This window comes from Pelodiscus sinensis, chromosome 2 (genome assembly GCF_049634645.1).
Source record: "Pelodiscus sinensis isolate JC-2024 chromosome 2, ASM4963464v1, whole genome shotgun sequence".
Taxonomy (NCBI): domain Eukaryota; kingdom Metazoa; phylum Chordata; order Testudines; family Trionychidae; genus Pelodiscus; species Pelodiscus sinensis.
The window spans coordinates 177,071,267-177,093,457 of record NC_134712.1 but is presented as its reverse complement, the minus strand read 5'-3'; the positions used below and the strand labels follow the sequence as shown (position 1 = coordinate 177,093,457).

General features: G+C 41.4%; 1 protein-coding gene across 11 annotated transcripts in view; it reads right to left on the bottom strand.

Moving 5' to 3' along the window:
- Nucleotides 1–22,191, bottom strand: part of ULK4 (unc-51 like kinase 4) — a 421,715-nt gene that overhangs the window by 386,458 nt on the left and 13,066 nt on the right. For 9 of the 11 annotated variants that reach the window (XR_012901902.1, XM_025189022.2, XM_006131810.4 and 6 more), the window contains exons 6-13: nt 19,695–19,796; nt 17,772–17,855; nt 12,352–12,427; nt 9,252–9,344; nt 8,202–8,326; nt 7,960–8,029; nt 6,703–6,802; nt 3,897–4,001 (exon numbers count right to left, since the gene is read on the bottom strand). Coding sequence is in view for 10 of the 11 variants with exons in the window: in XM_025189022.2 (XP_025044807.2) it covers nt 3,897–4,001; nt 6,703–6,802; nt 7,960–8,029; nt 8,202–8,326; nt 9,252–9,344; nt 12,352–12,427; nt 17,772–17,855; nt 19,695–19,796 (755 nt within the window). In the remaining variant the exon portion in view is untranslated. The remainder of the gene's footprint in view (nt 1–3,896; nt 4,002–6,702; nt 6,803–7,959; nt 8,030–8,201; nt 8,327–9,251; nt 9,345–12,351; nt 12,428–17,771; nt 17,856–19,694; nt 19,797–22,191) is intronic. The other 2 variants (XM_075921856.1, XM_075921857.1) reach the window with 1 other exon arrangement.

The window sequence follows — 22,191 nt, the reverse complement described above, 5'->3', positions numbered from 1 at the left end:
GGTGAGACTGGGGAAAGGAGGCAGGAGAAGGGAGTAGAGAGGGTGGGAGAGGGGAGGGGGAAACCTGGGAGGAGGGAGCTAGAAGGGGGAAGCAAGAGGAAGAAGGGAGAGGGGAAGATCAGGGCTGGGAGGTTGCCAGACCAACTTGATTTTCATGCAAACCTGCTCCTGGGTTTGCATGTGGCCTTTGGTGGCCAGGCTGGCAGCTATCCTGCCATAGACGGCCACATTCCTCCGTCTAGTGCGGAGATCATGGATGTTGGAGGCATCCCCCCGAAACCTGAATAAGGTCCATGATCTCCACCCTAGAGCAGGAAGACGCCCGACTTCTCCAGGCCCTGGCAGGCTGCTGGGAGCTGGCAGACTGCTCCTGGGGAGCAGTGGAGGGCTGGTTGCCAGTGGCTTGCTGGCTCATGTTTTAGGGCCTCTCCGTCAGGGGCAGTTACGGCTGGTTCTAGACTGGCTGGTTTGGAGCTGGCACAGGCACTGTGGCCAGAGTCAACCCCTTTAAGGGCTCCAGGGATGGGGGAGGGAGAGGAGTGTTCTTGGTTGAGGCTGGAGTGGCCACCAGGGTACCCTGGGAAGGCTGGAGGCCCGCTATTTCGATATAAGTGTCTACACAGCAGTTATTTCGAAATAGCTATTTTGAAATTGATGCTATTCCTCGGGAATGAGGTTTACCAAATTTGAAATAAGCCCTCCGCTATTTCGATTTAATTTCAAAATAGCAGTTTGGCTGTGTAGACGCTAGTAAAGTTATTTCAAAATAACAGCTGTTATTTCAAAATAAGTTTGCTGTGTAGAGATACCCAAAGATATATTTGACACATGCACATGATACAAGCCACTCTTATCACGATAGATGAAGTTTCAATGACCCACTGGCCTCAAACCTGGGTCCACTAGGTTCATAGGAGCATTATGCTCCACAGCCGTTATGTGAGACCCTTGTAGCCCAGGCACAATGTGAAGCACCATTTCTGAAGTCCAAGTGAGCAAGTAACTGGTCACTGGCTCTGCTTAAGTCAGCAGCAGAATCAGGAAGCTGTCCAAACAACTGAGCTCTACACCCTCTAGACTTAATGTCTTGCATTTCATGCCTCCTGCTTAGCCTCCTGGCTTTGTGAAACAGCTTAACTGCTGACATCTGACTTACAATTCCTGATCTCCAGTTCATCTCTCAGGTATCCTGACAGAGCCTGACTGTTTTCTAATTTGTGGTTCTGATCTCCAGTGTCTCTCCTGTTTCTGATCTCCCAGTATCCCAACTCAACTGACTGTTGACGCCTGCCTCTGGCTTCAACAAGGTCTGGCAGCACACAACTCTGCCACAACAGCTTGTTTAGATCACTATAACCTTCTCGGACTTAGTCCAGTACAGAGGATAAATACAGCAGTACAAGTACAGGACCAGGAGTTTCTATGAGGGCCAAGATGCTAAACCAATGACACTTACAAAAAGTGCAGCAGTACTAAGAACATAAGAATGGCCGTACTGGGTCAGAACAAAGGTCCATCTAGCCCAGTAGCCTGTCTGCCAACAGTGGCCAGCACCAGGTGCCTCAAAGAGGGTGGACCGAAGACAATGATCAAGCGATTTGTCTCATGCCATCCTTCTCCAGCCTCTGACAAACAGGGGCCAAGGACACTATTTCTATTCCCTGGCTAATAGCCTTTTATGGTCCTAACCTCCATGAAATTATCTAGCTTCTCTTTAAACTCTGTTATAGTTCAAGCCTTCACAGCCTCCTCTGGCAAGGAGTTCCACAGGTTAACTACGCGCTGAATGAAGAAGAACTTTCACTTATTAGTTTTAAACCTGCTACCCATTAACTTCCTTTGGTGTCCTCTAGTTCTTCGATTATGGGAACTAATGAATACCTTCTCTTTATTCACCCTCTCCACACCACTCATGATTTTATAGACCTCTTATCATATCCCCCCTCAGTCTCCTCTTTTCTAAACTGAAAAGTCCCAGTCTCTTTAACCTCTCCTCATATGGGACCCGTTCCAAACCCCTAATCATTTTAGTTGCCCTTTTCTGAACCCTTTCTAAGGCCAAAATATCTTTTTTGAGGTGAGGAGACCACATCTGTACACAGTATTCAAGATGTGGGCGTACCACAGTTTTATACAGGGGCAGTAAGATATTCTGGGTCTTATTTTCTATCCCTTTCCTAATAATTCCTAGCATCCTATTTGCCTTTTTGACCGCCGCTGCACACTGTGTGGAAGTTTTCAGAGAACTGTCCACGATAACTCCAAGATCTTTCCTGATTTGTCGTAGCCAAATTAGCCCCCATCATACCATACGTATAGTTGGGGTTATTTTTCCCGATGTGCATTACTTTACACTTATCCACATTAAATTTCATTTGCCATTTTGTTGCCCAATCACTCAGTTTGGTGAGATCTTCTTGGAGTCCCTCACAGTCTGCTTCTGTCTTGACTACCTTAAACAGTTTAGTATCATCCGCAAACTTTACTACCTTGCTGCTTACCCCTTTCTCCAGATCAGTTATGAGTAAGTTGAAAAGGATTGGTCCCAGGACTGACCCTTGAGGGACACCACTAGTTACCCCTCTCCATTATGAAACTTTACCATTTATCCCTACCCTTTGTTTCCAGTCTTTTAACCGGTTCTCAATCCATGAAAGGACCTTCCCTCTTATCCCATGATAACAGTTTAAGTGACAACTGCCTCAAGTACAAAATATTTCTGTCCAACCACCTGCAATTTATTTACAGGTTGAACCTCCTAAATCTGGGACACTCTGGTCCAGCAACATCCGCGTTCCCAGCACCCAGGAGCGTGAGCCAGTTGAGAGTCCAGCGGCAGGGAGCCCCACCATTGGGACCAGTGAGCCCTGTCCCAAGTAAGCTCCAGTCAGGTGGGGCAGCAGCATCCCCGAGGAGCCCCAGCAAGGCATGGCAGCAGCAGAACAGGGGTGCAGAGACCTATCCTGGGGTGGCTGGAGTGAGGCAGCCACGGAGCTCCATCCTTGGGAAGCCCTGGTGGGGCATAGCCACAGCAGGGCTGTGGCAGGTGGGCAGGAGCTAAGCTCAAGCTCTGTAGCAGTGGGGCTGGAGTGGAGCCAGCCAGAGGGAGGGGCAGTGTCCTGGTAGGATGGGTGGCAGGGGATTGTCCCTGAGCCAGCAAATTCATTTAGGACGGACCAGGTCCTGAGAGTGCCGGACCAAGGAAGTCCAATCTGTATTAAAGTTTTTAAAATACTTTAATTTTTGCGCACGGAACCCCATCCCACCATTCCACACAAGAGGCAGTCTCTACTCAAGACTTTCCATATTAGGAGTTTCCAGATCAGGATTAAGGTGGCATAGCAGGGAATTGTGACAACATTTGTCCTATGTTGCCTGTAATTTTAAATCATGTCTACACTCTACCAGTTCTTCTGCACCATGAAAACATCCTGCAGCAGAAGTCTGTGTGAAAGTCTAAATCTTAGTGTAAATGCATTAGTATCTGGAGAGAAGGCAGCTAAATCTACCAACTTTCATTTAGAAGCATATGTAAAATACCTATCAAGACTGTGTGTTACAGGAGTTTAGTAGGTGAATGTGAGATATGAAAAGGTAGATCTCCAAGGGCACTGAATGCAACATTTAGTACCCTACACTAATGCCAGAAACTCTTTCAAATTAATAGTTAATCCCAGAATAAATCAATTCTCCATACTGACAGTATAATAGGGAACATATACACAACCGCAGAAAGCTTGTCAGGGGGGTTAGCAAACGACTGGGAGGAGCTGCTTACAACGAAACAATGAAGGAAAGGAGAAGAGGGGTCACCCTCTTTAAAGATATATCTGTGCATTCATTAGGCGATCACAGCACATTTTTAATACATTATTTAGTATTTTACTTTGCTGTACCTTTGGATTGTCAATAATAGGGGTTACAAAGAGATCAGACTCTGTGTAGATTAGCTCTTTCATCTTGGATTCCATGTCTTGCAGGCTTGAGTGTAGACTTTTGCCCTAGAGCAAAAACGGAATACGGTAGTTTGTTTAGTAATAAAGAAAATGTTTCATTCAGAAAATGTTTTTTTCTATAATATTTATTTTAACCATTACCAAACTACATTGTATAGATAGCACAAATACTCTATGTTTGTATTTACCATTATTTGCTTTATGGCACTGAATAGATTCCCTAAAATCAGGTCCAAAAGACACTATACAAATATATAGTAAGAGAAAGATGCTGATCCAATAGAAACAGACAAGCCAGGCAAAATGATGAAAAATGAAGAGAAAGTGACTTGCCCAAGTTTTAAATGGCTTTCCAGAATTAGGGCCTTATATCCATTATCCTAACCCCCATTACTCAGTTACTGCTGCACATTCTATAACCATATATATTTAAAAGAAAAAATCCTACCAATCTACAGACACACTTTTCCTTCTTTTTCTTGTCTCTCACATGGAATAGAATTTTACATGCCAACTAACAATTCTTCCCCATGCGTTAAGGATTTGGCTTATGAATATCAATATACACAACTTGAAGATGCTTTGGACAAAAATACCTCATGAACCTATCAATTTTAATGTTACTATCAGCAGCAGGAGATAAGGGGAGGAAGAAAAGAAATGCTTCAGTCTTGACCCTGTCATAGCCTGGGGCTGCTCCTGCCCTGGCTGCAGGCAGGTTACCTGGTTGCCTTGTAAGCAGGCTAATAAACTGCCTGTTTACTGGATAACAGGCTAACCTCTTACATCTCTAAATGAAAGTATAATGTGCTATCTTAGAAATTTTACATATTATATATAAAAAAAACTTTAAAAAAATAACGAATAGTCTTGCAACACCTTAGAGATTAACAAAAAATGTAGATGGTATCGTGCTTCCATGGGCAAAACCCACTTTTTCAGATGAATGGCGTATAGGGGTCCAAGTTCCAAATTAATAACAAAGAGAAGGGATGGGAAGGAGAGGAGAAAAAAAATTGGAAAAATAGTCAATTAGCATTTCCATGCTAAATGAAACTGATAAAGAGGCTTCTAAGTACTCTTAAGTACCTGGTGTTTGGCCTTTTATGTCATTAGAATGTGGAATGTAGCAGGTAATCCAGTTAAGGTTTTTGTTTAAACCTCTATTGTAGGTATCAAACCTGTAAATGAAATTAAGCTCTGCAGCTTCCCTTTCAAGCTGGTTTTTAAAATTGGCTTGCAATAATACGGTGACTGTGAGATCCATTAATAAGTGTCTGGGCAAGTTAAAATGTTCCCCATCAGGTTTCTCTGTGTTACCTTTTTATATATCTGATTTGTGTCCATTAATCCTCTCCCGTAGAGACTGTCCAGTTTGACCAATATACATCAAGAACCAGTAATGCCCCTCTGCAAGACTATTCAGCGGGTTTTAAAGTTTTTTCAGTTACAGTCTAACATGACTATCCCTCCAAAATACCAAATATATATCAATAATAGATACAGAAGTGTCATCTTTAGCCAATATCAGCAATGCATAACTAAATAAAATGTTAGTATCCTGAAACCGAAAAAGTTGTGTGCAATACTCTAAAGATAAAGTTTTATAGTCTGGTGCAACTGAACTTAGTAACCATAGTAGATACATTGGTTTTCTTTACACTGAACATGTGCATACCATCTTTCTATAACTCAGAACTGGATAAATTTCATTTCTTCAGAGCTGTACCTTAGAAGTCAGATTGTTCTTGAAATATCTACTGTTAGTTTTCATACATGCAGGGGGTTTTTAGGTAATGTATCAATTCTAACAATGCGGTTTGTTTATGTTACCATTTCTATATGTTTTTTCAATGTTAGAATTTTTCTTATCTTTGCACTCCTGGTAATACGGTTTGTGAAACTGCATCCCTGTATTTTGATGGAAATATGTTTTTGCATATGAACAGGCAGAATTAAAAAATGCTTTATTCAAATTACAGCATGTAACCTATCATCAGAAAGCTATTTGTGTGCAGGTATCACTTATTAGAATTATGGTGTATAAACCCATTTATATATCTAGATGTGCTAGTGAAGGTCATTAGCACGATCAAGGAAATTAATGACCCAGGATTCAAGGCAATGATCTATGAACAGTCTTTGTTTTTCTTGTATGCCTGGACTATGGTTGGTCCTACAGAGTCATGTGGCCAGTCACCTGATGCTGAAACCCATTCTGAATATGGTATTTTTCCATGGGAGCGTGAAAGGGTTGAAGCTGAACAAAGGATTCCCGCCTTGGACAAAAACTATTTATAGGCAGGAAACCAGACAATAGAGGGTTGACAGTTAGGAGACACCAAAATACCTGCTGCTTACCACCAAGCTGACTGTTGGAAACATATGAAACTTAACAGAGGGAAGGATAGAGCCCACTAACCAGGCATTTGCCAATCCTGGAATATACCATCAATTTCTCAATTAACTGAGTTAGTCAACAGAACCTCAGTGTAAAATTTGATTTAAAATATTTCATTATCATGTTGCTGAAGATTATAAAAATCACATCTCTAAAAAAATCATCATTCCCCAGCCTGGGCTATCATTGGGCATAGGGGCCCAAGTTTAATAGTACTGCAGAGGGACCCATAAAGCCTAAGGACGACCCTAGAGGAAAGGAATGCTATTGGCCTTCTAACATAAGCCAGGCTGAAATCTTAACTATAGAAATACTATCATCTCATCATAATAGTCTTCTTCTCACCTTTGTCAAGCATAAAGTTCTATGCTCTGAATTCTGAGTTAAGGCAGAAGTCGCACTAGTCATTTCTACTGCAGTGCTAGTCCTCGGAGTGGGACGAGAGCTGAAAGATACACGAAAATAAAGACAGTACTGATTAGCTTTCATAGATTATAAAACATATTCTGGATTACGACATCTGCACATAATTCCCATTTATGTAGGGAAAGTGTAGGGCTGACAGGCATAATACATGTTTCATCAACCCAATGTATACATCTGGTTTATAAATCTCTCACAATAGTATGTTGGATGGGTTTTTTCTTCCATGAGTCCTCTACATCAAAGGATGTAGTCAGATTAAAATCCCATCTTCTAAATGTATGAGTCACTAAACAATATTTTAAGAGAATTAACTTGCTAGACTGCAGTGCACTTGATACCATTCTTACTGCTGGCTCTTTGGAGCTGTGATAAAAACACAATCACTACCAAATTAATTGGTGGTGGGTTATCCAAGCTAGATGTTTGGATATTTACCCCAGTGTGATTCTTGCTTTGGATAATTCTGCTAGAATAGTGAATACTGAGGGATAGCTGTTTCTAAGCAAGCAAGTTTCTGCTTCATGGACATAAACTAAAGCTCCTATATATAAAAAAAAAAAAAAAAAAAAAAAGAATCTTTCCTGCCATCTAGCAAACAAACACACCCACATACCCTTACCAACTAAATTCATTTCAGGGTTGTTGTTTTTTAAAATGGCTCCTATGGCACATTGCACGATTACCACACATCCCAACGGAGTACCCGTGCAATACAAATGACAAGGCTTTGCAGGTACCATTTGTAGGCATGGCTGAAGTTACATGCTTTAAACACCCCAAATCCCAATCTATTAGAAAACAATTAAAAATTGCTTAAATGGTAAAGAGCATGGTGCATATATAAAAACAAGAAAAGATCTGAAGTTGCAAACAACAGATAAAACTACTTATTTTCTAATCCTGTTTAGCTACACAGCCCAAAGACTGCAAGATATTGCCATGAAAAATAAAATGAAGCAATATTTAAATTGGTGGCCATGTTATCTCTTCAAGGTTTCTTTATACTAACTATCTAGACACAATTTTGCATGTAGAATCATGTGGCTATTTGCTTGCATACAAATACCGCATTCCAGCCTGCATTCTTTTAATTGAAAATAATACATCTAAGAAGATACAGCAGACATTTTTTTCTTTTGTAGTGTATATTTTGTAATGTATTCTTTCATGTCATACCTGAGAAGAAATATGGACTCATTTGATTCACCAGTAGGTGCACTTTTAGGCTGCAACTCAGATGGATTTTCTGTTAAAAACAAAAAACAAAACATGGAATTCATATCATTTTAGGGGATAAGAGGAAAAAAATTATGTAATAGGTATACTGCTAGGATTACAAGGCTGATCACATTTAAAGAAGACTGTCAGCTGAAATGAGGAAATATTAGCAATACATAATCTTACCTACATAATCTTACCTAGTTTGAAAGATCTATTGAGTTGCTTATTATCTGCTCTTGATGATGGCATGTCATCTGAATGTTTATGGATATCCAATGGATCCTTAATATCTCTAGATACCAGTATCTTTGTGTTTTCACTGCTGTTTAAATTAGAGATGCTAGTTAAGATAATAACTTAAAACACTTCAAAAATCAATACTTCGTTGTTTTTATGTATATACTAGTTTTGTCAACAGGGGACATGTTTCAAGAGACAAGATTCAAGAGCCCACAGGATAAATCAGTGCTACAAAAGCACTGTAACAACATAAAATGAAAAGCTTTTTCATAAATTAAAAATACAAATAACAACCAGGAAACAGTTTTCATACGTTAAAAAGGGTAATTTGTCTACTTATAATTACTAGATTAGAAGACTTACCTGGTATTGCCCAGGTCCTTAAGGGCAGAGGGCTGGCTTCGGGGAGGGGGAAGGGAGGGAGAAGAAAGGGACTCAGGGCAGGGGGCTGAGGACATGAGGAGGTGTGAAAGTGGTGGTGGGGATTAGAAGGGGCTAAGGGTGGAGGGGCTCCATCTGGCATAACTTCTCTTTCCCCAGGCCTTCCAGCTGGCAGAGGCCTTCTCTCCCTGCCCTACAGCAGCGAAGGGCCTCGGGGGAGGAAGGGTTGGGACGGGGGGCTACTTACCTGGTCTGGTGTCAGACAATTTGATGAGCCCCAGCCGGCCACTCTCTTGATGGTATGGCTACCCACAATGATCACTCTGAAGTATTGCTGTCCTCTGCACTAGCTGCTCCTAGTGGTCACTGCGCAGTATCATGTCCATCCAAAGAGCCCCATCCCTTTCCATGTTGCAGAAAAAAGTCCCATTCCAAGGACTTCCCATTTTTCTGGCACAGCCAAACCATGGCCTTCTTTTAAGTTAGTATAGGAGGAAGCTGTATACCAAATTTGGCAATCCTAGCTCTTACTGTTTAGGAAGAGTTCTTGAACAGACTCATGGATAGACGGATAGATACACATTTCTAAAATAGATAAAATGTTATTGTCACTAAACTTACTGTACCTTGAGCTTGTGTCCCGGCTGTTTGTGGAATCATCATGTCTGCTGAAAGCATCTTTCCAGAATGGATGTTGTAACAGGCCTGTCCAGTTTAATCTTTTTGATACAACAAAATAAAGAGACTGAAACAACACTACAATATAGTGTCATTATCCCCATATTGACTGGGTACGTGTCAACTCAGGAAGAGATGCAGAAATAAAATTTCTCAATGGCTTAAATGACTGCTTCTTGGAGCAGCTGGTACAGGAACCCACAAGGGGAGAGGCAATTCTCGATTTAGTCCTGAGTGGAGCACAGGATCAGGTCTAGGAGGTAATTATTACAGGACCGCTTGGGAATAGTGACCATAATATAACATTTAACATTCCTGTGGTGGGAAGAACACCTCAGCAGTCCAGCACTCTGGCATTTAATTTCAAAAAGGGGAATTACACAAAAATTAGGAGGTTAGTTAAACAGAAATTAAAAGGCACAGTGACGAGAGCCAAATCTCTGCAAGCTGCATGGAAACTTTTTAAAGACACCATAATAGAGGCTCAACTTAAATGTATACCCCAAATTAAAAACATAGTAAGAGACCTAAAAAAAGAGTCACCATGGCTTAACCACCATGTAAAAGCAGTAGTGAGGGACAAAAAGGCATCTTTCAAGAAATGGAAGTCCAATCCCAGTGAGATAAATAGAAAGGAACATAAACACTGTCAAATTAAGTGTAAAACTGTAATAAGCAAAAAAGATTGAGGAACAGCTAGCCAAAAACTCAAAAAACAATAGCAAAATGTTTAAGTACATTAGAAGCAGGAAGCCTGCTAAAAAAACCAGTGGGTCCCCTAGACAATCGAGATACAAAAGGAGCAATCAAGGATGATAAAGCCATTGAGGAGAAGCTAAATGATTTCTTTGCATCAGTCTTCACGGCTGAGGATGTTAGGGAGATTCCCAAACCTGCACCATCCTTTGTGAGAGATGAATCTGAGGACTGTCCTAGATTGAAGTATCATTAGAGGTGGTTTTGGAACAAATAGAAAAACTTAACGTTAACAAATCACCAGAACCGGATGGCATTCACCCAAGGGTTCTAAAGGAACTCAAATGGGAAATTGCAGAACTGTTAACTGTGGTTTATAAGCTATTTTTTAAATCGGCTTCCATATCTACTGACTGGAAGATCGCTAACATGACACCAATATTTAAAAAGGGATCTAGAGGTGATCCTAGCCATTACAGACAGGTAAGTCTAACTTCAGTACCAGGCAAATTAGTCGAAACAATAGCTAAGAACAAAATTGTTAGGCTCATAAACGAACAAAATTTGTTGGGCAAAAGTCAACATGGTTTATGTAAACGGAAATCATGTCTTACTAATCTATTAGAGTTCTTTGAGGGGGTTAACGAACATGCAGACAAAGGGGATCCAGTAGATATAGTATATTTAGATTTTCAGAAAGCTTTTGACAAGGTCCCTCGCCAAAGGCTCTTCTGTAAATTACATTGTCATGGGATACGAGGGAAGACCCTTTCATGGATTAAGAACCAGTTAAAAGACCGGAAACAAAGGATAGGAATAAATGGTAAATTTTCAGAATGGAGAGGGGTAACTAGTGGTATCCCCCAAGGGTCAGTCCTAGGACCAATCCTATTCAACTTATTCATAAATGATCTAGAGAAAGGAGCAAGCAGTGAGGTAGTAAAGTTTGTGGATGGTACTAAACTGTTCAAGATAGTCAAGACAGAAGCAGACTGTGAGGGACTCCAAAAAGATCTCACAAAACTAAGTGATTGGGCAACAAAATGGCAAATGAAGTTTAATGTGGATAAGTGTAAAGTAATGCACGTTGGAAAAAATACAGTATGATGGGGGCTAATTTGGCTACGACAAATCAGGAAAGAGATCTTGGCATTATGGATCGTTCTCTGAAAATGTCCACATAGTGTGCTGTGGCGATCAAAAAGGCAAATAGAATGTTAGGAATTATTAAGAAAGTGATAGAAAATAAGACAGAATATCTTACTGCCCCTGTATAAAACTGTGGTACGCCCACATCTTGAGTACTGTGTACAGATGTGGTCTCCTCACCTCAAAAAAGATACTTTGGCCTTGGAAAGGGTTCGGAAAAGGGCAACTAAAATGATTAGGGGTTTGGAACAGGTCCCATATGAAGAGAGACTAAAGCGACTGGGACTTTTCAGTTTGGAAAAGAAGAGACTGAGGGGGGACATGATATAGGTATATAAAATCATGAGTGGTGTGGAGAGGGTGAATAAAGAGAAGTTATTCCTTAGTTCCCATAATATAAGGACTAGAGGACACCAAATGAAATTAATGGGTAGCAGTTTTAAAACTGCTAAGTGAAAGTTCTTCTTCATGCAGTGTGTAGTCAACCTGTGGAACTCCTTGCCAGAGGAGGCTGTGAAGGCTAGAACTATAACAGAGCTTAAGGAGAAGCTAGATAAATTCATGGAGGTTAGGTCCATAAAAGACTATTAGCCAGGGAGTAGGAATGGTGTCCCTGGCCTCTGTTTGTCAAGAGGTTGGAAATGGATGGCATGAGACAAATTGTTTGATCATTGTCTTCAGTCCACCCCCTCCGGGGCACCTGGTGCTGGCCACTGTTGGCAGACAGGCTACTGGGCTAGATGGTCTGACCCTGTACGGCCATTCTTATGTTCTTATGTCATGATTTAATATTCTATGAATTTCTTGGTGAACACCAAACCACACAGCATGTAAATATGTAATCACATCATTTGTAAGTCACAAACCCAGGAATATAGATATTTTAACTCCTCTCCTCTCTCACATTACAAACAAGGCTGTCCTGACTTTAAATAGTATATAATTCTAAAATTGCCATCAGTACCATTATCCTTGTGTCTATTTGTCTAGTACTGAGTATCAGAGTAATTTAAACAAAGACCTGGCACAAATCTTTGTAGGAAAACCATATTAACTAACTGCAACAAATTCAGAACAGATAGTTACATCTTTTTGCAGATGTAATTTGCAACGTCAAGATTTCAGTATTGTAACAGTCATCGCTTTTCAGAAAAAAAAGAAAACATATCATGTGATTAATTGCCATGGATAAGACTGCTTTACCTCTTTTCAGGATCTTTTTGCAGCAAACCATCTAGCAAACTAAGGAAGTTTGAAGAAGGCTTGGGAAGAGTAGAACCTGTAAATAGAAGTACTTCAAATAATATTGGTAACACAAATAATTTAGCCTAAAACTAGAATCATAATATGAATAATAGAAGAAATGTAGAGTTCATATATAGTTCCTGTTCCTACTGTTAGTTACTACAGACAATGGGACACATAGGGGTACAAAGGTCTGTCTACTTGTATATGATTATACAACCAGAACCTAAGCTTTCAGTAACTAAGCAGCAGTCATTTTAAAAGTGTCTAAAATTAAATTTTCACATTGGAACAGTTCTCATACAGTGTAAAAAAACCCCTGTGCAGTAAATGTAATTTTTCAGCACGTGTCCCACATGGTACTCCACCGTAAGTGTGCTTGTGGCCCTTATGCCTTTAACTGGAAATGTCTCATGACAATGCCATTTAAGCGCACACATCCATGCCAGTCAGCCTCATGTCATTGATATATACCATGGTGCAAGCAAACTGTCTTCAGTTCATTCTCTACAGAGAGGCCCTATACCAAAGAACTCCAAAGGAGAGTGGAAGAACAAGAAATGGAGCCTCCTTAGAGATGATATCTCAAAGAACTAGTTACTGCACATGGTGAGAAACCATTTTTTTTCCCAGAGTAGTGTCCCTGTGAATTGTCCATTCTAGGTGGTTCCAAACTAGTTCCCTTTTAAGGAGGAGGGAGCTTTGGAGTTAGGTCCAGTACAAAAGAAAGCACAGCTGAGTCAAACAGTATCAGAAGCAGTCATGTGTTATTGCACAGTGTTCAGCAAATATATGTATAGAAGCCCAAATAACAGTAACTCATATATTACAATAATGGGTACCTTATTGAGAAAAGCCATATTTGTAGAAACACATCTCATATAGTGAGTTCGTATGTCCAAAGGTGTCTGAATATTAGTAGATACATAGCAAGAATTAATGTAGTCAAACACCCACTTGGAAAGTCTTTGATTAGAGAATACATACCCTTTGCTCTATCTGTGACAGACCTGCAAATAGTTTCTCTTTCTGAACTGTTTAGAGTTCTACACTGACAGAAGGCCATGTCCAAGGTCCCTGCTAAGTTGTGTGGCTCTGCAGCTGCCTAATAAGCCCCGTGACAGGGGTTCAGGCTGCTGCGCACAGAGCTGTGGTGGATTGAGGAGCGGCACCTCTTCCCCATCCTCAGCAGCTCCCTGCTGGGGCCGGAGGAGTGGGCTGGTACATAGGGAACAGAAGGAGAGAGGAAGTGGGTGAGTAGGCGTCAGTAAGGAGCGGAGAAGAAGGGAGTTTGTAGCATCTCATTTCTCACCTGGGCTGCAGTAGCAGTAGCTAGGAGATAAGAGTATTCTCTGATCATAGCAACGTCATTGCAGTGTGTTTACTATCTTGGGTTGTTTAAAGGATGATAAAGTACATGTACTCCAAGAGCACTGTTAATTTTCTGTTTTTATATTAAACATCTTAAACATTGTGCCTAGTCAATTAGCCCTCATTTTTCATATTTTTGCTTCCTGCATACCTATCAACTACTTAAAATATATATTTATATCTAGAGTTTTTGTTGTTACTGGTGATGCACATCCACACAACTTTGGTATTGGTGTTCAACCCGCACAAAGATGGAAAATATTAGCGGGACATTGACCAGGACTCCCCTAACATCAGGTGTACATCAGGGGTATGCTGCAAAAATGCCTTTTGTTCATCTACGTGAGGTTAAGAGTAGAGATGCAAAAGTTTAACCATGTAAATGGTTAACCAATAAGCCTGGGCTTATAAGATAACGTTCACAGTTACACAAAGGCTCCCGCCGCTTTCTTCTGGGGAGCTGGCTACCACTCTGTGCTCCTGCCTCTAGTACAGAGGAAGCAGCATGGGGTGGCAGCCAGCTCCCGGGGAGCAAGGCTGCAAGCAGGAGCTGGTGCAAATGGGCAGCCATCTTAAACGTCAGCTCCTGGGGAGTGGCCTGCTGCCCAGCACTGCAACCTCTGATATAGAGGGAGTGGGATGAGGCAGCAGGCAGGAGCCAGCATGCACGAGAAGCTGGCTTAAACACAAGCTTCCAGCTTGCACTCTCCCTGGGAGCCAACTACAGCCCCGCATGTAAATGCTGACTATTTCATTGGTTACACAGGTTGCTCCATTACACACATTTTAACATCCCTAGTTAAGAGGTGGAAGACAGGCAGATGAATGGGTTGATTAATATGAAACTCAGAGGAGACTGTTATCCACAGAGTACCACAAACATTTATAATTGCCCAACATCTGAGATGGTTTCAGATTATCAGCAACCAGGGTCCTCCTTTGGTCCATTTGCGGTAAAGTTAGGTGTCAGCTCAACAAAAAGCAAGCTTCCTCAGACTAGTCAAAAGCATACTCTCTAAACTCTATAGATTTTCTGTGGACAAAAGCACAATAATTCATAATAGCCTCTAATAGGCTATTCCCTGGTATCTGCTAGTAACAACTGATTATTCTCCGTATCCGCGAAGCTGATTCAGGAAAAGAAAGACACAAACAAATTTAACACAGACAACCACAAATTAAGGTCAGTTTTCCACATTCCCTCAAATCCCCATGAATATGTCCTTTTCATTTTATCTATCCCAGTCATCTGCAAACTGCAGTTTTACTGTTTTCTCCTGACTCTATCATGTCCTCGATCCTAGTGGTGGGGAGGGAAGTTCAGTGCACAAGATGGCTCCAGATTATATCAAAACCAGTTAATTAGCTAAAAAGTTGGGGTGCTGTCACAACATTACCTTGCCCATAAAAAAATACTGTAAAAGGAGGATGAAGTTGAAGCTGTACCCATTCACATCTTGATCCCAGAGGAAAGACACTCAGAACTGGAGTGGCCTGCTCTACTGTCAATGTATACCCCGAGTAGCCCAAGGACCTTTGAATCCCAGAGATACCAAACCCTGGGGAGACAATAAGTAGCCCAAAAAGAGCTGACCATTGGTCAGCTACAGGGCTGATCGTGACTCAGTAAGAGTGTTGCAGCTGAATCCTCATCAACCCAGTGGCAGATCACTCTGCAACCATTAAGTCCCAGGCTGGAATGCAATATCAAGTACAGGAGACAGTCCATTTCTTCACAAAGCCCGCTGTCATGAGAGGAATACCTGAAGAGGAATTGGAAAGGGCATTGGTGAAAGAATATTGGAGTAGATGGCTCACCCTAGGGAGATGATCTCCAAAATCCACTTGTCTGTGGAGAAAGACACTGAAGCCTGCCTGAAGGAGTAGAGGGAAGGGAAGAAGGCAGTTAAATTGGTGCAGCTGGTAAGGATGAAGATGGTTTATCAGGCCCTCAATGAGTCCATTAAAACTGCTGCTTGGAGCTGTTAGGGTACAAGGTCAAAGGCTGAAAGGAGGAGGGTTTCCTCCTCTGCAATTTGTCTCTCTTCTAATGTGGCTCATTTGACCTCTAGAAGGCTGGTAATTGCACAGGATGGGATCTCTGAGACATCTTAGCCTTGCTAAACCTTCTCTTATAGGAATATATAAGTATCCCAAGAGAATGCAAAGTAGTCTTGGAGTTCTTATCATGAAGGGGTGTGCAATAATTTTAGATGGGAGGCCACTTCAGAAATTTAAGAGGCTCTGGGCCACCCTGGAAGGAACAGGGCCTCAGGCAAAAGAGGTGGGGCTAGGACAAAAGACTAAACTGTATACAATTATTTTAATTAACCATGTTTTTTAAATTTAATTAAGAATAAATTCAAACACACACTAAATGAATCCAAAGTCCAAAATATGATCTTCTTGCATTTTAAAGGACCCCATTAAGGGTAAGGCTTACCAGTTAACCAATTTAATATTCGCATCCCTACTACCTACATACAGACATACGCTATGTTATTTAAACTACTAGTCATTTGCACCATTTCAGCCCCTTTTACCTTGAAGCCATGCTGCTCACACATATCAAATGTCTTTGAGAACAAGTCCTTAACAAGATTTAGAACTTTTACTAAGCTTTTTGCATCAAAGAAAAAAAATTCTGATTCATTTTCTTTAACTTGACAAAGAACAGCTGCTTTGTCTTGCTTTAAGAACTCAATGTAATCAAATGTAATTTGACTCAATTTAAAGACAGACACACTTGTTTTCACGCCAAAAAGCATTATCAGAAATTTTAACCAAAAAGGTAATTTTTATTAAATTATAGCCATCTGAAAATAGAGGCTTATAAAAAAGCACCTACTCAACTAACATGATATCATTGCAGCATGATTCTATAAACAGGCCTGGGCAAAAGACAGCCTGCCAAGCCCTCGGAGGCAGCGAGGAGCCCCAGGCAAGGTTCCCCTGCTTGCCCTGCGCACAGGACAGAAATGCAGCTGCAGAGCTCCATTTCTGTTTTAAAACTGTAGGGGAGCGGGGAAGTTTTAGAAGCCGCCTTGCCCCCAACACATTCCCATTGGCTAGTTTCTGGCAGAAACCAGCCAATGCGAGCTGCTTATTAGAATAACAGCCAGCTACAAAGAATCATGCCCCCTCTCCTGGGCGCAGCTATTCATGAAGCACATGGCCAGGCAGGCTGGCTGGGAAACATTTCAAACTCTGCAGGAAGGAAGGCTAGTTTGGCAATTGGCAAGTAAGTTTCTTGACCACAGCCTGCTTCTAGCACCCCTGCTCTTTCCTGCCCCAACTCTGCCCCACCACTGAACATATCCAAACACTCTGTCCTCTTCTTACACCCATACCTCCTCCCACATCTGGCACCCCAATCTCCTGCCCCAGATCACAATCCCCTCCTATCCTAGGTCACATCCCAAACCCCTGTACTCCAGTCCCCTGTCCTAGGTCACAACTGCCTGCTTCATCTCAACTCCCTCCCAGACTCCAGTCTCCCTCCTGCACCCCAGTCCCTTACCCCACGCTCTCTTCTGCGCCCAACCTCCATCCCAGACCCTGCATCTCCTTTAATATCATGGAAGAGTACAGCCCAACTACTTTCCAAAATCTTGGAGTGCCCCCCCCCCATCAAAAATTGCCTACCCCTGTTCTATTGAGTCAAGTTAATTAAGTAATGGCTTAAGAATAAAACCTATTTCCAGCTAGAAAACTGTTAATATTAACTTTATTTGACTTATGCATTTGCCCTAGGAGCAGTAATACAGAGGAACATAACAGTAAGCTTCCAAAAGGATAACAGTTCTAATAATCAGTTAGAGAGATAGCAGAATTAAGACATTTTTGAAACACATTGAATTCAAAAAGAAAATGCACTTCAGCAATTAAAAATTTAAAGCAGAATATTCTTTGCAAATCAAAATATTAGATAACATAAAAAACAAAACTGACTGCTACATTATAAACATTACTCTTGTTTGACTCATTTAGTAATAAGAAAATATTACCTTTAGGTTTAGGTGGCAAAGGATTTTCATATAAAATCTGTTCAATTAATTCCGAAAAGCTTTCTGAGAAGAATGGAGGTTTTCCTATAAACATAAATAGATTGATAGAATTACGTGAAACTTGGTTCAACTGCAAAATAATTGTTACTTGCTTCTCGAATGAGAATTTAGTATCAAACTGAACTAAAATTTAACAAATTCACATAAATTTACATAGAAACACCTTGGGTAGTGAGAGTCAGTGAGCAATGAGGCCTACAGAACAAACCACTAGTGGCAGGACAGCCACTAAGAATCACCCTTCATGACTTGTGTCCCAAAGCAGGTCTCCATAGTATCCCCAAATGGCAGCAGAGTAGATAAAGACAACAGCAAGAACCACATCTATATTAATGCAACAGGCCAACATATTGGCCGCGTCTAGACCGGCAAGTTGTTCCGCAAAAGCAGCTGCTTTTGCGGAAAAAACTTGCCAGCTGTCTACACTGGCAGCTTGAATTTCCGCAAGAACACGGACGATCTCATGTAAGATTGCCAGTGTTCTTGCAGAAATACTATGCTGCTCCCGTTCGGTCAAAAGCCCTCTTGTGCAAATGCTTTTGTGCATGAGGGCCACTGTAGACAACGTGGTATTGTTTTGCGCAGAAAAGCCCCGATCGCGAAAATGGCGATTGGGGCTTTCTTGTGCAAAACCGCGTCTAGATTGGCACAGACGCTTTTCCACAAAAAGTGCTTTTGCGGAAAAGCGTCCGTGCCAATCTAGACGCTCTTTTCCACAAATGCTTTTAACCGAAAACTTTTCCGTTAAAAGCATTTGCGGAAAATCATGCCAGTGTAGATGTAGCCATTGTGTAGATGAATACAGCAAGACTGCACTACAATCTGCACCCTGGTCTGAAGGAGATTTCACCTTCCTAGATGCTCCCTTCCCTCCCCTCTTTCCTAAGCCCAACTAGTGCAATTTTAAGTACAGGCAGTCCCCGACTTACGTGGATCCGACTTATGTCGGATCCCTAGATACAAACGGGGTGAGGCAACTCCCGCACATGCGCAGCAGCATTCCCGGGGCTCGCTCACCTGGGTCCTAGGATCCTCCTCCTCCTCGGGCCGGCTCCGACTGGGGTCCCGCAGAGCTGCCGGGCAGAGGAAAAGTGCCTCCCCACGCCCGCTGCCCCCCCTCACCCCCCTGCCAGCAACAGGCTGCCCCCTCCCCTGAGCAACAGGCTGCCGAACAGCAGACAAAAGCAGCCTCTCTGCCCCTCCTCCCCCTATACATGCTGGGCTCCCTGGGCAAACAAAGACTCCACCAAAACAAACAAAGTGCTGGCCTCATTGTGTTAGCAAAAAAAGGACCCTCCTCCTAGAACCCTGGGTGGTGTGTGGAAATAAAGCTATTAGCTCAAAGCATGGTGCAGAGCTGTTTGGTATTTGATGAGTTACTCCTTTAGTCCTGAGTTTGTCACAGGGACAGAAATAGATGTGAAATCTTCTGAACAGGGGAACAGACAGCAAAACAAACATTAGAGGGGAGTTAACCTTTCCCTATGCTATCCAAAACTAAAAAAAATGTTTGGCTAGAGTTTCCCCTACAATATGTACCAGTTCCGACTTACATACAAATTCAACTTAAGAACAAACCTACAGTCCCTATCTTGTACGTAACCCGGGGACTGCCTGTATCTAAATTCATGCTTTTGGCAAATTATTGTAATACTTAAGAGAATAAAATCCTTGGATGGGAGCTCAAACCATCAATATACAATTTTGAGCACAAGAAGCAGTTAAAATAATATATTATAATTATACTATAACTCAGATCTCAGCTGATTTTATAAGGATCCGAAATAACTGGAAGTCTTTATAGTCTACCAAAAAACTTATTTTTCCAAATTATCACAAATATCAAATAGATAGAAATACAACCTGAAAATATTTCATAAAGCAAACAGCCCAACGCCCACAAGTCACTAGCTTTGGAGAAGTCAGCTCCCTTTATTGCTTCTGGAGCGGTGTATACAGGATATCCTATAAAATAAAACACATATAATGCACCTTGACTATTTAGTCAGCATTTATACAATTCAGAATTTAAAAAAATGCCACTGTCAATCCTCCCACCTCATCTCTGTGGTGTATGCATTAGCATAATTTAAAGATAGGGAAACTGAGGTACAGCATTTAAATGACTCACTCCATGACACAGAGCCTGAGGAAGTGGGTCTGGCCCACGAAAGCTCATCATCTAATAAACCATCTTGTTAGTCTTTAAAGTGCTACATTGTCCTGCATTTTGCTTCAACTACCCCAGACTAACACGGCTACATTTCTATCACTGTTAATATCAGTTTTGGAACAGAAACTCAGGAATTTTAATTATAGCCCTGTGATCACGCCTTACCTCTCATTAGACCCAGCTATACTCACTTCACCTGGATATACCTTTTCAGTCAGATTATGGAAGCTATTTTGATTATAGTTCTCTCACTTCCACTGTATACAATGTGAGAAAAACACTGCTGTTTTGTCCTGTAATTTTCTAATGTACTGAACAGCACTGTAGACAAACAATATTTTGACACTTTTTAAATAACCTGACAGTTTACAAGGATGTAACTGATGAGCAAAAAGACAGGTTCATAGAACTATATGAGGAATAAAAAGAGTAACTGCAATTACATTAGTTTGGTTGAAAAATAATAAAAAGATTTGAACTGTCATACTACAAGGCTTTTGCCAGGTTATTATTTGTATATATATTTATTTGTATTTATTTTATATATTTGTATTACAGCATGGTGGACAGAAGACTAAGACAAACCAGGATCATGCTGTGCTGGGTGCAGCACAAAACACAACACACACACAAAAAATACCTAATAAGTAAGAGCTTACAATCGAAGACAAGAGACAACAGATGGATGCATACAGACTGATGGTGAAGTACAAGGAAATAGTGAAACCTATTGGTCAACATGATAGATAATATTCTCAACAAACCAGCAACTTAACCAACTTTTGTAAGAGAGGCAAGATACATGAAGTAAAATCTTTTAATGGACCAACTTCTGCGGTGAGTAGAACTCTTGAGCCGACATGGAGCCATTCTTCAGTTCTGGGATCTCAGCCAAAGAGATTTGAAGAGGATGTCACATTCCAGGGTGAAATTCAGACCACTGAGGAGTTATGTCACTACCCACCCTGCCTGGACCACTCACAAATAGCCTACAAATAAGCTGGTTATACCCTGCATGACTGTGTATAGCTACACCCCTGATCTATCAACAGTGGCCCCAGCAGCCTATCAACAACACTCCGGCTTCCTGAAGCCTTGGTTACTACCTGCCCAATGACCCACACACATGCAGTCCCAAATTTTCCCCAAAAATCTGTTTTGTACTGTTCAGCCTCCTAGGCAGTTCAAATAGAAAAGGTCCATTGTGCTTTTAAAAGGTCAAAATTCAATAATTTGCTACTTTAAATGGAGTTATCAAGCAGTTCAATTTAAACAGAACACAGGATTAGTTTATATTTTAAAATGTAAAAAGTTTAAGAACGAAGAAATAAATTTTAAGTGAGTAAGTATAAGGTATTAAAGTCGGAAATGGTTACAGCAGAAATTTAAAAATGTGGGGTTTTTTTTTGTTTTTTTACTAGCTAAAACTTAATAAAACTGGTTCAAAGTAAAATCCTTACCACAGGTTCCTAGCAACACTGCTGACCAAATGCTCAGGTCAGAAACTCACCCAAAGTCAAAGGGCTGTTTCCTCTTTACTTCTTAGGAGAAAAGGAGAGGGAAAGAGAAAGTGCATGCAATAGAGAGAGACTGGCAAAGATTCCTTGGGGGTGTTTATGTCCCTCACTTTTATAGTCCAATTAACCTTAGAAGGGGATTCTTCTGAGGATTAGCCCTCTACACGCGGATCTGTTGGCGGGGGAAGGCATAAGGGATTGGTCGGCAAAGGCTTCCCCAGCCGACAGATCTGTGTCTAGACTGCCACACTGTGCGGATCAGCTGATTGTTGGCACAGCGTGGCGGCCATGTTTATTTTAACAAAGCGGGGATTATTTAAATCCCCGCTTCATTGACTATGCCAGGTAAACTAGTTTACCTGGCTCCGTTGACGGAGCCATGTAGTCTAGACATACCCCCTAAAACTCACAATCTGCTGAGGTTGAACAACACAGGAAGTTCCATCTCATGTGATCTGACTGTCAATGGTCAGAGTGCTTTGCGATTAGCTCCTTGACTCTATACAAGACATTGGGACGTGCCACGTATTATGTAGGCAACCATGAGGCTCCCTAATGAGCTGCCATTACTGCCCTATTTCTCTGTTTCTGAACTTCTGATATTGACCTGAGGATCTGATCTTGATATGGATTCTGACTCTTGATTGGCCTCAGGAAGTCCCAACACAAC